Source organism: Magallana gigas, chromosome 7 (genome assembly GCF_963853765.1).
Source record: "Magallana gigas chromosome 7, xbMagGiga1.1, whole genome shotgun sequence".
Lineage (NCBI taxonomy): Eukaryota > Metazoa > Mollusca > Bivalvia > Ostreida > Ostreidae > Magallana > Magallana gigas.
The window spans coordinates 41,411,715-41,426,946 of NC_088859.1; the positions used below are offsets into that span (position 1 = coordinate 41,411,715).

At 33.5% G+C, this 15,232-nt stretch overlaps 2 protein-coding genes across 3 annotated transcripts in view; one reads left to right on the plus strand and one right to left on the minus strand.

Moving 5' to 3' along the window:
- Positions 1-9: 9 nt before the first annotated feature.
- LOC105340092 (teratocarcinoma-derived growth factor) lies at positions 10-4,514 on the minus strand. The gene is made up of 5 exons (XM_011445942.4): positions 4,381-4,514; positions 3,422-3,462; positions 1,548-1,620; positions 1,141-1,289; positions 10-442 (listed from the first exon to the last, which is right to left on the minus strand). The coding sequence occupies exons 1-5, from the start codon at positions 4,401-4,403 to the stop codon at positions 198-200; spliced, it is 531 nt and encodes a 176-aa protein (XP_011444244.3). The 5' UTR covers positions 4,404-4,514; the 3' UTR covers positions 10-197.
- A 4,106-nt stretch (positions 4,515-8,620) lies between these two features.
- Positions 8,621-15,232, plus strand: part of LOC105340093 (ciliogenesis and planar polarity effector 1) — a 42,670-nt gene continuing 36,058 nt past the window's right edge. For both annotated transcript variants that reach the window (XM_066065218.1, XM_034458952.2), the window contains exons 1-3: positions 8,621-8,748; positions 10,009-10,150; positions 14,219-14,338. In XM_066065218.1, coding sequence (XP_065921290.1) covers positions 8,668-8,748; positions 10,009-10,150; positions 14,219-14,338 — 343 coding nt within the window. In that variant the 5' untranslated portion in view covers positions 8,621-8,667. The remainder of the gene's footprint in view (positions 8,749-10,008; positions 10,151-14,218; positions 14,339-15,232) is intronic.

The window sequence follows — 15,232 nt, forward strand, 5'->3', positions numbered from 1 at the left end:
AAAACGATATGATAATATATATGTGTATTCAATAAATAAGGCATAATTAAAAACAACTTTTACAACAAACAAATCCATTGTGAGCAATAGAACGATTATCTAGTCAATATTAAATGGAAGCACAGTCACAACACAGACAGATTGAAACATTCGATGCACCAAAGATATGTCGAGATGTTGTCTCTTCATGGCATACGTCATAAAATAACCAGGGGTAGCATCAAAGCATAGATGAATAACGGAAAGACGGCACGAGCAGCGCTGGCCGCCATATTGTCACTATAATAATACTCATCGTCATAATTCTCTGCGGCGCTGGGAGCGACATCTGTATCCGGGATGAGAGAATGGTGAACATCCGGGTCTTTGGAAAATAAAGTGATAGTTTTTCCACGAAAAGGATCGACGGTTCTGGTCGAATCAAGCGGTTCGTCATCATCATCTACAAATTAAAAAGAAAAGTTGGGTTAGAAAGACTATATTTTATTTAAGGTATTCAATGTATAATGAAGGGATGTTGAACAATTTTGAATCATTTTAAACCAGTTAAATATGTATTGAAAGATAACAATGAAAGTGAAATGAACCAAATTCACATGACTGATAACATATAAGAAGCCGGACATTTTGTACCTTAAAATTTTTTTTAAAGAGTTATCTCCCCTTGTTGAAAAAAGAAAACTTTAACTTCGTCAAAATACCTGCGGTAAATGATTTATTTTATTTCAGATTTTAATAAAGAAAAAGTTTATGCATGTATTAACCAAGAGAGTTTTACAAATTTTAAGCTACTTTTTACAATATCGTATTAAAACATACCTTGCCCATAGACTTCAATGCAAAGTTCAGGGTGTAATTAGTTGGACCATAATTAATATTTTCAAAATTCCTTCGGTGGAGTATTTTTATTTGATAACACCTTCAAAATGATATCATGATGAAGAATATCGGACCTTTAATTTATTAGGTACAAAATGTGGTCGTTATACATTGAATACCTTAAATCAAGAAGTGGGTTATTTTATTCAACAAAATGGTCGTTAATTTAAAGTACGTTGGTATGCATAAATTATTTTTTTTTTAAATGAGTGCACTTTTCATATTTATTCATGATAGTAAAAACAAAGATTTCAAACTTACCACAACCGAAGTAATATTTTGGGATGCAAAAGATTCTGCCATTAAAACAACGGCATTTATCGCAATCAGAGCGTATCCAGTACCCATGTGGAACGTGTCTACAGGCGTTGTACTCCATATGATACTGGCAGTATCTCCCGATGAAAAACCTTTAAAAAAACAAACAAGTGATGAGGGGTTTTTAACGTGTGTGTAGATGATAATTAAACAATAAAATGTAAGTTTTCAGATATTAGAACGATCGGGTAAATTCCAAGTTGACTAACCCCACAGTTGTCGATTTCTTGTATAGGATTATTAAAATTTCATTTTAAAATCAAAAACAAGAAAATTATTGGTAGCAACTCCCTTCAAATTCTGCAACTGTTATTTTTCACCAAAATAAGAAATGTACAAGAATCACTTACTCTGGGCATTTACAAAAACTTCCAAGGATGCATACGCCGCCATTCTTGCAACATGACACTGCTTTGGGTGTGCCTGTGGAAAAAAAGGAAACTAAAATAAACAGACGCTAAAACTTGCTAGTGGACATGGCCTTAACCGATATCCTCAATATACATAAAGTAAGGAACAAACTTTAACGGTTGGGGAAAGGATATACCGGTATAAGCTTCGTTAACCGAGACTCGGACAGAGCTTAACCACAGGAAATATCATATGAAATGTTTCTCATCATCACTCAATTGTTATCATAAGTTTTTCTGAACAATTTTTGAGCGTCACACCAAACGCTTTTATTGCCTCTAAGCTGACGTTCGCTGTTCAATTGAACGTAACTGTGTGCGCTGAAAGTGAGAATTGAAAACAAATGGCTAGTTAGGTATAATGTTAATCACACAGTAAACAGTTTTTCTCTTTATGTCCTCAATCTTTATTCGTCCATTTTATGTTGTACCATTATTCTATCTTAATTTTTACCTTGATTCTTTAAACCCTTTTTTAATTCAAGACTAGTTTCCGATTCATCGATTGGAATATAATTGTGGTTTTTTTTTTCTAAACTTGAGATGTTCACTTTTTAGTTTTATTTTAGATAAAGCGTGAAATTTGGAAGTTTCACAAAAGAATAGGTAAACAAGGTTTATCTTATTCAATGGTTTTTTCTTCAAACAAAATAATCTTTCTGTTGATTTTTAAATTTTCATTTCTCTATCTAAGTTCATATAAACCCACATGGATAACAAAGTAACAGAGGTTAGGCCAGTGGAGGGGTGAAGTGTTTGATTGGAAGGTTGCACGGAATTTGTTATTTACTTTGTTATTTCAATTGTCTAAATCTTTTAAAGAAAAAATGACCCATTTTCACCCTATCAAAGTACTGTACATTCTACGGAGAACAGTCAAAGGTGTTTATCTCTTTTTTTTTTATCTTTATCCTCTCCTAAATAGCCATTCTTACATCATAATTAACCTCTCAATGGAATATTTTATACAAATTCGTAAATACATTTTTTTCGGCAAAAAAAAAAATTCTACGAATAAATTAAATACATTGGATTGATTTTAAACACATGGAATAGAAACAGTCCCACCCCAACTCCGGTCAATCTATAGGTTTTTTATGTTCTGGTTTAGTCAGTATGGAATACCTTTCGCGAATTTTGTAGATGAGCAGATAAAAACATCATAAATAGGATGGAGGGCAGACACGCGAATTGCTTAATTTGCGAAGAACGTTATCATTTGTTTGTTGGTTTCTTTGTTAATGAAGATAGTGTCTATTTTGTTTGTCAATTTTTATCGCTCCCTCCGCGCAGGACAAAAAGAAATGTTACCCTCACTGACCACCACCATTTCCTGGCTACCTGGCCGCGTTATTACCTGTGATAATCTCTCAGTTTGACGAATTTGGTAGCAGCGAGTTTTTATAGAAACTGAAATATCTCTGAAGTCATATTTGAGGGGCTTAAACAGGATTTATTTGCGGAATAAGAATCAATTGATAAAGCTGTTAATGGGTCTATAAAGGATCAAAAAGACAAAGGATTTTGAGTGTTTGAATTACTTAAGTCTTTATTTTGAGATACAAGAAAATCCACTTGCAGAAAAAACACGGGTTTTGAAATAAAGAGGGAGTATACAAACTGTGAAAAGGTATTTGGGTGATAATGACTGGACGTGTACAGTTCAACGGACTCCCTGGGGGTGCTAATGTTATTAACTAATTAACAAAACTATACACTTTTTATAGGGCTTCAAGGAGAGAGAGAGAGAGAGAGAGAGAGAGAGAGAGAGAGAGAGAGAGAGAGAGAGAGAGAGAGAGAGATGAAATACTTACTTAAACTCAAGACATCGTAGATACTGTTCAGTGTTAATATCCTGCAAGAGGAAAAACAACTGTTTTCAATATTTGAAATTGACAATATTTTTTTAAACTTAAGAATTATAAGATTTTCAATGATATAATAAAAACATCTTCTTTTACATTACGACTGATTTCAGAAATCATCCAGTCTATCTAATTTTGTCTTGCATAAATAATGACATTAGAATAAACACTTGGAAGTTCATTACATATAATAATTTTCAAAAAGATCATTATAAAGATCTCAGTTAGAATTAAACTTCTATAGACATTTAAATGCTTAAACGAATCTAGGGATAGGGACAAAGAGGTTACAACAAAACCAGGTAGTACATGTCCAATCAGACTTCCTATTATGATGCACAGAGTCAATAAGTAATTTACACTTAGATATCCCCATCTCTCTGGACTTATTGTTATATGGGGACAGTAGTTTGCCTTATAACGAAAATGTTGCTATATTTAAGATTGTACATGATTATATATTAGCTATCAAAAGATTTTAGTTTTAATGCATTATTCACAGTGTCACTCAAACAGCTGAACTGATAGATTTCTACAACTATTTTACATTTTGTACATAAATAATACCCGGTACCAAGCATTTTGATTCCACTTATTTTTTCCTTTATTTTTCTCTACTATATTCTATTGTTACATTGTACCATCAATGTTTGTCAACTTGACTGTTAAAGGAGAGGGCTCAAATAGGCATATTGCCTGCTGCCCAATCCTATTATGTCATATTTTTTTACATAATAAGATATTGTTTAAATTAAATCAGACTTCCTATAGTCTCAATAGTCAACATTGTATCAATATTGAAATCATGATCATAATTATCATTTATGTATAGTTACATTTTTTTTCTACTGTGTCTTTGTTTCCTAAGTACAAATTAAAAACAAAATATAAAAATAAGAATCACTTACACTATCAGGCAAAGAGTATCCATCTTCTTCAGCTTTCTTAGAATGTATGTAACATCGGCCTCCTTGTAAGAGTTAAAACCTTTAATCTTAAGCCCCGCCCCTTTTAAGCATGTTTTTACAATGTGTTGACACTCAGCGGCAAGTAACAAAGTACTCCTAATTACAATGACTTATAAAAGGTTGACGACCACTAATTACACCCACCCCTTCGTTGTGGCATTTTAACAGTTTATGAAACTCAGTCAAAATTATATTTGTATTATAACTCCCTCCTCATTATATCGTTAATTGCTTTTACGACGATTAGTAAAGTTTAATCCTTAACCAGCTAAAAACCAAAATTACAATAAGTATGATCAATAATAATAATATTATTTTCATTCGTTACCTACCCCACTCCCGTCAGATAACGACATACAGAGCAAATGTTTTATAATGGATGCTATCCATATTTATATGTTGGTTTTTTTTTTTTAATCTGAGAGGACACGCGTTCCGTACTCCGCAGCTGTAAGTAAGAAGTACATCTTTTTAACATTTAATTTATTTCTGTTTCATTGTCTATAGTCAAGATAGTCCTTTATATTTGAATTAAACTGCCGTATATTTCTTTCTTTTTTATTGCTATTTACAGCTTAAGATGTTTATTACGTTTTGTTGTATATTAGCATGGTTCATAGATCGATATATATATTTAAATCACAAATAAAACGTAAATCACTTATCAATTACATGTGTATGACTAGATCTGAATATTATGATATATTATACATTGTATTAACATTATTCATAAACTGTTACGGATCTACATAAATAATATATTAATACTATTTATCAAATACACGAATAATAGCTAGATTTGCATATCATTCATTACTATATACTTTTTTATGTAACTTGGCCTATTATACAAGGAGAGGATATAAATAGGGTATTCCTGTTGTCCCAATCCTATTGAATTTATTCAATAAAATATATTTTAAAAAATCAAAATCTGCATTATATAAACATGAGCACATGAGTCAGTTTAAAAAAAGTGCTAGCTAGTAATAAAAATTTTGTGTGAAAAAAATGAAGACTTTTTTTAGCATCATTATCTTATGATGAAAACATAAAAATATTTAAAGAAGTTCATACATTTATACAAAAGTGTGGTAGATTTATCTAAGTTTTTAAATTATTTGCATAACTTTCTTATCCATCCTAATTCTAATTATAGATTTAAAACTAATGATTTATTTGTATTTCATTACATGTTCTATAACTGTTATCAATGTTACATGTAACTGGCATTGTATGGCACTGTAATATATTATGTACAAGGAGAGGACATTCTAAGTTTTTGGAACTTGTGTCCAATCCTTTTGGCATTAGTCAATAAAATATGTTCAACTCAATGGGTAACTTTGTACATTAACACTGTAAAAATATTACATTACAACTAAGGTGATGAAAATATATTGTCACTCAAATACAAATGGGCGGAGCTTATTTTCCCGGCATGACATTCCATTCGCTGATCAGAAGATTGGATATTGTCCTCTCTTTCATATACATTTATACATTCTGCATTTAAATTAAGACAAAGTAAATTCTCGCGCATGTATTAAAAATTATTATTTAGTGTTTACAGTGACTTATATGTCCAATGGGCCGGGTGTTTGATTTATGTAATTGTATACTACTTAGTTGTAAAAGATGTAACACATGTCACTATAATAAATAAATAAATGATGAATGAATGTATATTCAGTGTCAAAAATGGTTTCAAAGAGAATCGTTGTAATAAGAATTTAACATGATACTTGAGGTACAGCAAGATATAAAAAGTAGGATTATACACCACAGTGTTTACATAGGAGAACCGATTTTTTACTATAAATGTATTCAGAATTGTTTAGAACAACGCCAGGCGTTAAAATATTTATACAATGTATACCTACTAAGATGCTAGGATATGAATAGTTAATTATGTTTTAATTTATTATATCACATTTCATTTTTCATTATTTCCATTGAGTTGCACAACTGGACTGATATATCCCATCCCGTATCCTATATATATTGTGTATATTTACACATACAATTGTGCACAAATAATTGAAATAAGTAAATTACTTAATGTACACATTTTTCGAATGGTTGGAGGGTTGATGATGACATAAGTAATTTAAACTTGAAGAATTAGGGTTCCGGGATAAAACGTATTAAACAGCTATATGTAAAGCACTACATTCCAAAACGCAGTGATGTTCATCGTCAATCTAATTAGAACCATTTTAACAAGACCTTGGACTTTTAGTAGGGCGTAGCTATCTATTCCTTGCGTTAAAACATGTTAAAAATGACGTGGTTTCAAGCGAAATATGCATCAATTGCGAAGTCTTATCTCAAAAGCCAGACAAATCTTGTTGATTTCAAAAGCCATGGCTGAGAAGCTAATAATGAAATAGACAGGCCTACGTCACATTGGTGTTTGACACTTCTACCCAATGTCCAAGCTCTTGTTAAAATGGTTCTATATTTACGACCTTCTCTTGGTATATTATTTCAGTTTCTACATGAAGGTGATGGTTTGTAGTTCTATATTTAACGAAGAAATTAGGCGCGTACGATGTAGATTCGACAGGAATCTGGTTGCACAAGGAGAGTGAAAATTTCATCGATTAATTTTGCACCATTTCGAATTGAAACCGTTCGTTGGTTTCCTTGGGACGTGAAATTCGAAAAAAAAAATGTTCGAAATGCGAAAGGTTTTATCATAACATGGGTCTGAATATAGCAACACGACGCATTATGAAAAATTCTACTTATTTATACAACTGTTTTTAAATGATTTTATTCAATAAAATTTAAAGTGATTACCCACAATATATTAAAAATATGATTAAAAACATCCCAGCAATTGAACGTTAGAAAAATTTTACGAGTCGATCGTGAATTCTGGCAGGGATTTTCCCTTATGACGTTTAAATAACATATTACGGTATGTTTTTATTGAAATGGATCAGTGGTTAGAGCACCAGGTCTTTTGCAACCATATATAGAACTCGGCTTTATAGGTTGAGCGTTCGATACCACCAAAACATAAGGCATTAATATTATTTTTTCTTGTATTGTTTGCTAAAATAATAAAACTGAATATGGTTAGAAATTAGCTTTTGCAAACTTGCATGATTAAATTATCAAATAGATTTAAATGGACAAACTTGAAAAATTAAATTGTATTTTACGAATAAACCAAAGGGCATTTGTACTATTTTATTTATTATCAAAATTTCAGTTACAACGTATGCGTCTCAAGATGAATGTGAAGGACTCTATGACAGGTACAGTACCGATCAGACCCAACCTAACACCAGAGTAAACCCCAACTAAACCCCGGGTTTCTGGGTTTACTTTGGGTTTACTCAAGAATTGCTTTTGGAGTCAACTATACGCACTGAAGTGTGAAGCAGACTTGTATTTTATCTTATCATCCTACTGTCTGTAATTCCTGCCCTTTGTATATTCCGAATACACATGTAGCGTCTGCTTTCAGGGTATTCTTCTGATCGGGGTTTACTCTCTGTGTCTACTCTGGGTTTCCTTGGGGTTTACTCTGGGTTTACTCTGGGTCCACTCTAGTAAACCCAGAGTAAACCCAGAAAGTAAACCCAGGGTTTAGTTGGGGTTTACTTTCTGTTAGGTTGGGTCTGATCGGTACTGTACACAGTAACTCTCTCTCTCAATGTAAATAGTAAATGTGAATGTTGGAAAAGTTGTATCTTATCAGTATAAAATCCAAACAAGAAATTTACACCCCCCAAAATGGCTAGCCGAGGACCCCCACCCACCTCAGCACATACACACACGCGCACACATTGACAACAATACGACTTCATTTGATGTAATGAATATTCATAAATATACATTAGGATCGGGCTCGTGGTTCAGAAATTCTATTATGGCGGTGGTTTGAAACAAGTATCAACAAGAAGACGATGGATTTATGTTTTAATGCACTTGCTTAAATATGTATGTAAAAGTGGGTTTACTATGAGTTCATTGATTTAACATCTACCTAAATGCATGCAATTACGACGACATAGGAAAAAGCAATTTGTAATGTAAACAAGCCTTTAACTGTTCAACAGTTCAACATGGTCAATGACACTTTTCATTAAAATCCAAGCAGAAAGATGGATTCGGTTGAATAATTGGAAAACTCATACAGCAGAGTCTCTTTATTTTTTTTTAGGTCACTTGGAAAGCTTACACTTTGAAATGTAGTACTTTGAAACAAACATGAAGTTGACAACGGAGGTGTTGGCATCGGCAAGCATAAAAAGAAAAAAGCCATGGCCAAGGATTATATGGGTTGGTGAGGTGAGTCAGTCAACATTTATTAAAGGACATGTCAAAAAGACAACACTATGTATTTAACATTTGGAATATTACAGGACACTGTCACACATCACATGTTTTGGCTCAGTATTACATTGATATCAGTTATAACCTTTAAAAATTCACACTTACATTTGTAATTTGGAGAAAATATTGAATGAAATGGTAATAAGACAAAAAGGTCAACAGCTTGTGTAAGAAAACTTTAAGTGGTGTGGTGAAAAATTGTCCACTAATTTTATATAAAAATATTCATGTCAGAATCCCATATATACAGGGCCCGAAGTTGCGGCTAAATAGGTCGCATATGCCACTTAAATTCAGGTTTTGCGACTTAAAATAAAATCCAGTCACCATTTGGCGACCAAAAATATCCGCCCAGTTCATTTTCAAAAATGTTGCAACGGGTTAAAAAATCTTTCAAAATGAACAAAATGGCAGACTTTTTAAACAATGCTGCATGTTTCAGTCCTATATTAATATATACAAAGAAGAGACTTCGTCCAAGGAAGTTTTATATGCAAACCTGCATGAGACAAATATATTTAGTAATGTTTACGAGACTCTAACATAACGAGAAGGTAAACTTATTTTGTTACGCCAATGTGAAATAACTTAATACGAGTTATTCATTTTACATGTACGTATTGACTCAAAACAACAGTTTTGGAGATTTAGTAGACTTGTCTCCCAAGAATCAATGTAAAAGAAAACTTCTAGTGCCAGAAAATTTATAATAATGAGTAGGATGTCATTTTTCATTGGATGGATGGGAATTCTTTTTTTGGGGGGGGGGGGGGGGGGGGGGGGGGGGGCAGACGTGAAACAGTACATAAAAACCTTTTCAACAATGCACTTCTTTTTTTATTATTTTTTACAGTATACCGGTATTTAATGAGAGAAAATATGCAAATATCTTAATGCTTTATAAAGTTTTACTACTGCCGACCTGAATTTGAAAAATGGCGAGTTAAATTCAAAGTAGGTTGCCATTTAGGGACTTTGTCTACTTTTGTCTACTTTTAGCCCTGATATGCATATAATATCAAACTCTAATTTTGATGTCAGACCTGTGATTGGCCACTTGTCTAATACATGAGAACTGACACAAATGTAACTTTCCTCAGAAAATATACCTGTCTTGAATGCCAATTCACTTAATATGCCATATGAATACTTTTTCTGTTGAAACTTTCATGGAGTTTTATTTCTTGTAATGAGGATGTTTAAAATATTTTGTAGGAGTATGAAAGTCTTCTTCTTTTGGATGAAGAAAATCATCGAATCAGTGTTTTGTACGTTCCATCTGGAAAAACCAAGAAGAGAGTTGCCAAATTATCTCCTTTAATACTGCATACACTGCAAGTTCAAAGCACAAGAAATGGTATGTATGCTAGTGAACATTTGAAAATTTCGGGGGAATGAAAGAACTATGTGAGAAATAAAGTTTTTAGCTCACCTGAGCCAAAGGCTCAAGTGAGCTTTTCTGATCACAATTTGTCCGTTGTCTGTCGTTGTCGTTGTCGTTGTTAACTTTTCACATTTTCATCTTCTTCTCAAGAACCACTGGACAGATTGGGGGATCAAGTTTTACATAGGAATATAAAGAGAAAATCTTTAAGAATCTTCTTCTCAAAAACTATTAGGCCAGAAAAGCTCAAATTAAATTGGAAGCATGCTCAGGAAATGCAGATTTAAGTTTGTTCAAATCATGGTCCCCGGGGGTAGGATGGGGCCACAATTGGGGGATCAAGTTTTACATAGGAATATAAAGAGAAAATCTTTAAAAAATCTTCTCCAAAACTACTAGGCCAGGAAAGCTCAACTTTGAGTGGAAGCATTCGCAGGTAGTGTAGATTCAAGTTTGTTTAAATCATGGTCCCCGGGGGTAGGGTGGGGCCACAATAGGGGGATCATGTTTTAAATAGGAATATATAGAGAAAATCTTTAAAGATCCTCTTCTCAAAAACCATTTGGCCAGAAAAGCTCAAATTAAAATGGAAGCATCCTCAGGTAGTGTAGATTTAAGTCTGTTCAAATCATGATCCCCGGGGTAAGGATGGGGCCACAATTGGGGGATCAGGTTTTACATAGGAATATATATAGAGAAAATCTTTAAAAATCTTATTCTCAAAATCTATTAGGCCAGATAAGCTCAAATTAAAATGGAAGCATCCTCAGGTAGTGTAGATTCACGTTTCTTCAAATCATAGTCCCCGGGGTAGGGTGGGGCCACAATTGGGGGATCAATTTTTACATAAGAGTATATAGAGAAAATCTTTTAAAAAATTTCTTTTAATAACTTTTTGGCCAAGAAATCTCAAATTTGCGTGTAACCATCCTCAGATAATGTAGATTCAAGTTTGTTCAAATCATGGTCCCTGGGGGTAGGGCGGGGCCATAATGGGGGATACATTTTTATATATAGAGAAAATCTTTAAAAGTCTTCTTCTCAAAAGTATTAGGCCAGGAAAGCCCAAATTTGAGTGGAGGCATCCCCAGATCATATAGATTCAAGTTTGTTTAAATAATAGTCTAGGGGTAGGGTGAGGCCACAATGGGGATGAAATTTTACTTAGGAATATATAGAGAAAATCTTTCAAAATCTTCTTTTTAAAGACTATTTGGCCAGAAAAGCTTAAACTTGTGTAGAGGCATCCTCCGGTAGTGTAAATTCAAGTTTGCAAAATCACTAGTGGTAGGGCGGGACCGTGATGGCGGTTTGAATTTTTACATAGGAATATATAGAGAAAATCTTTAAAAATATTCTGGGAAAGTTTTTGGTCCAAAACTCAGTACTTAGTGTGAAAGCACAGGTTATGAGATTAAAGGTAGATTTAAGTTTGATGAAACTGTGATTCCCTAGAGAATAGTGGGGCCACGGAATGGGGGGGGGGGGGTATATAGGAATAGAGAAAAATCTTAGAGGTACAACAACAAAAGGGGCTTGGTATTTACCAAAAAATAAGAGGTGGATAAAAATTTGCAGTTTTTCAATTTTTTTTAGCAAGATCTACTGTACTCAGTTGTCAAGATATTTTGATACTGTAATGCTAATTTGATCAGAATTAAGGCAATTGTTGCTCAGGTGAGCGATGTGGCCCCTGGGCCTCTTGTTTTAAGTCCCCTGAGTCACTCAGGTGACCTATTGAAATTGGTCTTCGTCCGTTGTCGTACGTTAACAATTTTACATTTTTAACTTCTTCTTGAAAACTACCAGGCCAATCGCTACCATTTTTGGTGTGAAGCATCTATATGGTAAGAAGAATCTAAATTATGAAATTCATGGCTCTACCACCCCTGGGGTGCCACGGGCGGGGCCAAATATGCAAAAAAAGCCAAATTTTCAAAAATCTTCTTCTCTACTCCCACACATGCAAGGAAAAAACAGGTTGCATAGTTATGATGTCCATGAAGCCCTCTACCAAAATTGTGAAATTTATGGCCCCTAGGTCAGGGGTTCTGGCTCTAGAGTGGGGCCAATATGGCCATATAGTAAAAATGTATTAAATCTTAGAAAATCTTCTTCTCTACTCCTCTGTATATTTATTAAAATCTAAATGCATGATTATGATGTCCATGAAGCCCTCTACCAAAATTGTGAAATTCATGGCCGTAGGTCAGGGGTTCTGGCTCTAGGGTGGGGCCAATATGGCCATATAGTAAAACTGTATTAAATCTTAGAAAATCTTCTTCTCTACTCCCATATATATTTGTTAAAAACTAAATGCATGATTCTGATGTCCATGAAGCCCTCTACCAAAATTGTGAAATTCATGACCCCTGGGTCAGGGGTTCAGGCTCTAGGGTGGGGCCAATATGGCCATATACATGTATAGTTAAAATGTATTAAATCTTAGAAAATCTTCTTCTCTACTCCTCTGTATATTTATTAAAATCTAAATGCATGATTATGATGTCCATGAAGCCCTTTACCAAAATTGTGAAATTCATGGCCCCTAGGTCAGGGGTTCAGGCTCTAGGGTGGGGCCAATATGGCCATATAGTAAAACTGTATTAAATCTTAGAAAATCGTCTTCTCTACTCCCACACATGTGGGCAAAAAAATGAATAAATGGTTATGATGTCTACTAACTCCTCTACCAAAATTGTGAAATTCATGGCCCCTGGGTCAGGGGTTCAGGACTTTGGGGGGGGGGGGGGGGGGGCAATATAGTGTTAATGTATTAAATCTTAGAAAATCTTCTTCTCTATATTCTCACACATCTGTATGAAAAACTGACTTCATAATTATGTTTACCAGGAAGTCCTCTACTAAAATTTTAAATTTCATGTCCCCTGGAGTATGGGTTTTGACTCTAGGGCAGGGCCAAAATGGATGTATAGGTGTTAATGCATATAATGTTTAACAATTATCTTCTTTACTCCCACACACCTAAAAGGAAAACTGAATTCATGATTTTGTAGACCAGATCTTTAAGTTTTTCACCAAAATTATAGGTTTCATAGTTCTTTTTGAAAGATTTCAGGCAGGGAGGTGGTCGTTATTACAGATTTATAATTTTTCTACTCCAGAATGAAAACTAATTAAATGCATATATGAGACTTCTCGACAAGTTTGTGTATGGGTTATATGCTACTCAGGTGACCGTTAAGGCCAATTGGCCTCTTGTTAAACCCAAAATTTAAAGTTATGAACAGAGCTTTAGAAATTTGCTAAAAGATAGGTTAACACATATCTAGTTCAGGTTTATAAAGATAAATTGTCTAATCAAAGTCATAATAGAAATATGATGTGTTAATAATGAGTAAATGAGCTAATTTCACAAAAGTATGTATTTTAGCCAAAAATGGGGCATTTCCTATCAGTTTTTTGAAAAGGAAACATCGAGCGCGTGCTTGCTATATATTATTAAACAGAGGTAAAAATTTAGACATCGTAACTTAAAATAATTACTTGAAACGTGACAATCAGGCCACAAAAAGACATCAATTACTGGTACTGGACTAAATGCATAAGAGAAAATATGTCAAATAAAGAAGATAGTGTTGATTTTAAAAAATTAAAACATCGCTTTAATCCGCCTAAGAGGAGAAAATCTTTACATAATGCCAACAGTAAAATTAATATAAACCAAGCCTAGGGTTCAAAAAAGCTTTGAACCTTAAGTTACTATAGATTTATCAGAGGAATGTTCAACAAAACGAGCACTCATGAGCATTTGTCAAAATTCCTTATACCCTTAACAGAAATGTTCATGAGAGCTTGCAAGCATCTACTCTGTTCACAATTGAACTGTTTTCAGGTTTATGTGCAAATCCAAAAAAAAAATAGTACATGTACATGTATTGAATTTCTGATACACAAAGCCTTAGAAACTAAGACTACGATGTATTGCTTAGAGCATGCCTTGATTTCAGATTCTTAAAAGTTACTGTTGTTATTGTATTCAGTTTCTTTTTAAAGAAAAATATTTTTTTTTCTATCTAGGTCACTATTTGATTGGAATTCAGAGCAATGCTGAACTGTTTGTTTGGTTCAAAGATAAAGATATATTAAAGACCATTCCTGGACTAGAGGGAGTAGTTGCGTTGGAGAGTTTAAGAACAGGTAAGAAATTGAAAATCCAAAAGGATAATTTTATACCTTGCATGCACTAAATGTGGTTTTGAGAGTCCATGATTTGTGCAAGTTGATTTATAATAGCACCTTTTTTTTCAAACTCTTACCTCAATTGTTTCAAAACATACAGGCTTGTCTTGACAAAAAGATTGTTTTAATGAGCATAAATTATTGTGGAATCATTTACATGTATTTGAACAGGTATTGCTTACAGATCAACCATTTACAGCATTTATTTTCTCTTCTTGATTGTTTATCACAATTGGAAACACGCCAAGTTCTCAATCCCACTGAAATATAAAGTACTATCAAAACACAAGTGCTGTCCACTGCCCATCTTTTTATGCTCCTGAGATCAAAGATTGAGGGTGGTGGGATATTGTTTTAGCCCTGTCTGCCCTTTAACCTTCCTTATTAGTTTTGAAGGAAAGATGTTTGAAATTTTATTTTTTGGGGTCAACGTTGATACATTAAAAGGCATGTAAGGAATGTTTCTGCTAGGTATATGGGAAACTGCTCAACCAAATATGCAAAAGGGCTACTGAATACCCACTTTGTTATTGAAAAAGTAGGATTGAAAGTATATGTTAAAGATGCAATGATGGAATAGCTCCTCTTGTGAGCATGCAGTTGTGTTTATGAAACACACCATGTTTTATATATTTTTGGTATGTCATGTATATAGTAAAGCAAGTATGTTTCTTGTATCATGGTTTGACATTGTCGATCATGTGAGTGAAGTGACCAATAGGATTCCTGATCCCAAATCATCTGCCAACAATGTATATTTAAATATACCATTGTCAAGGTTTTAGTTCACACACCTGATAATCATTCATTCATGGTGTTCTAACTCAGATGATAAATATTAATCACCTGTAT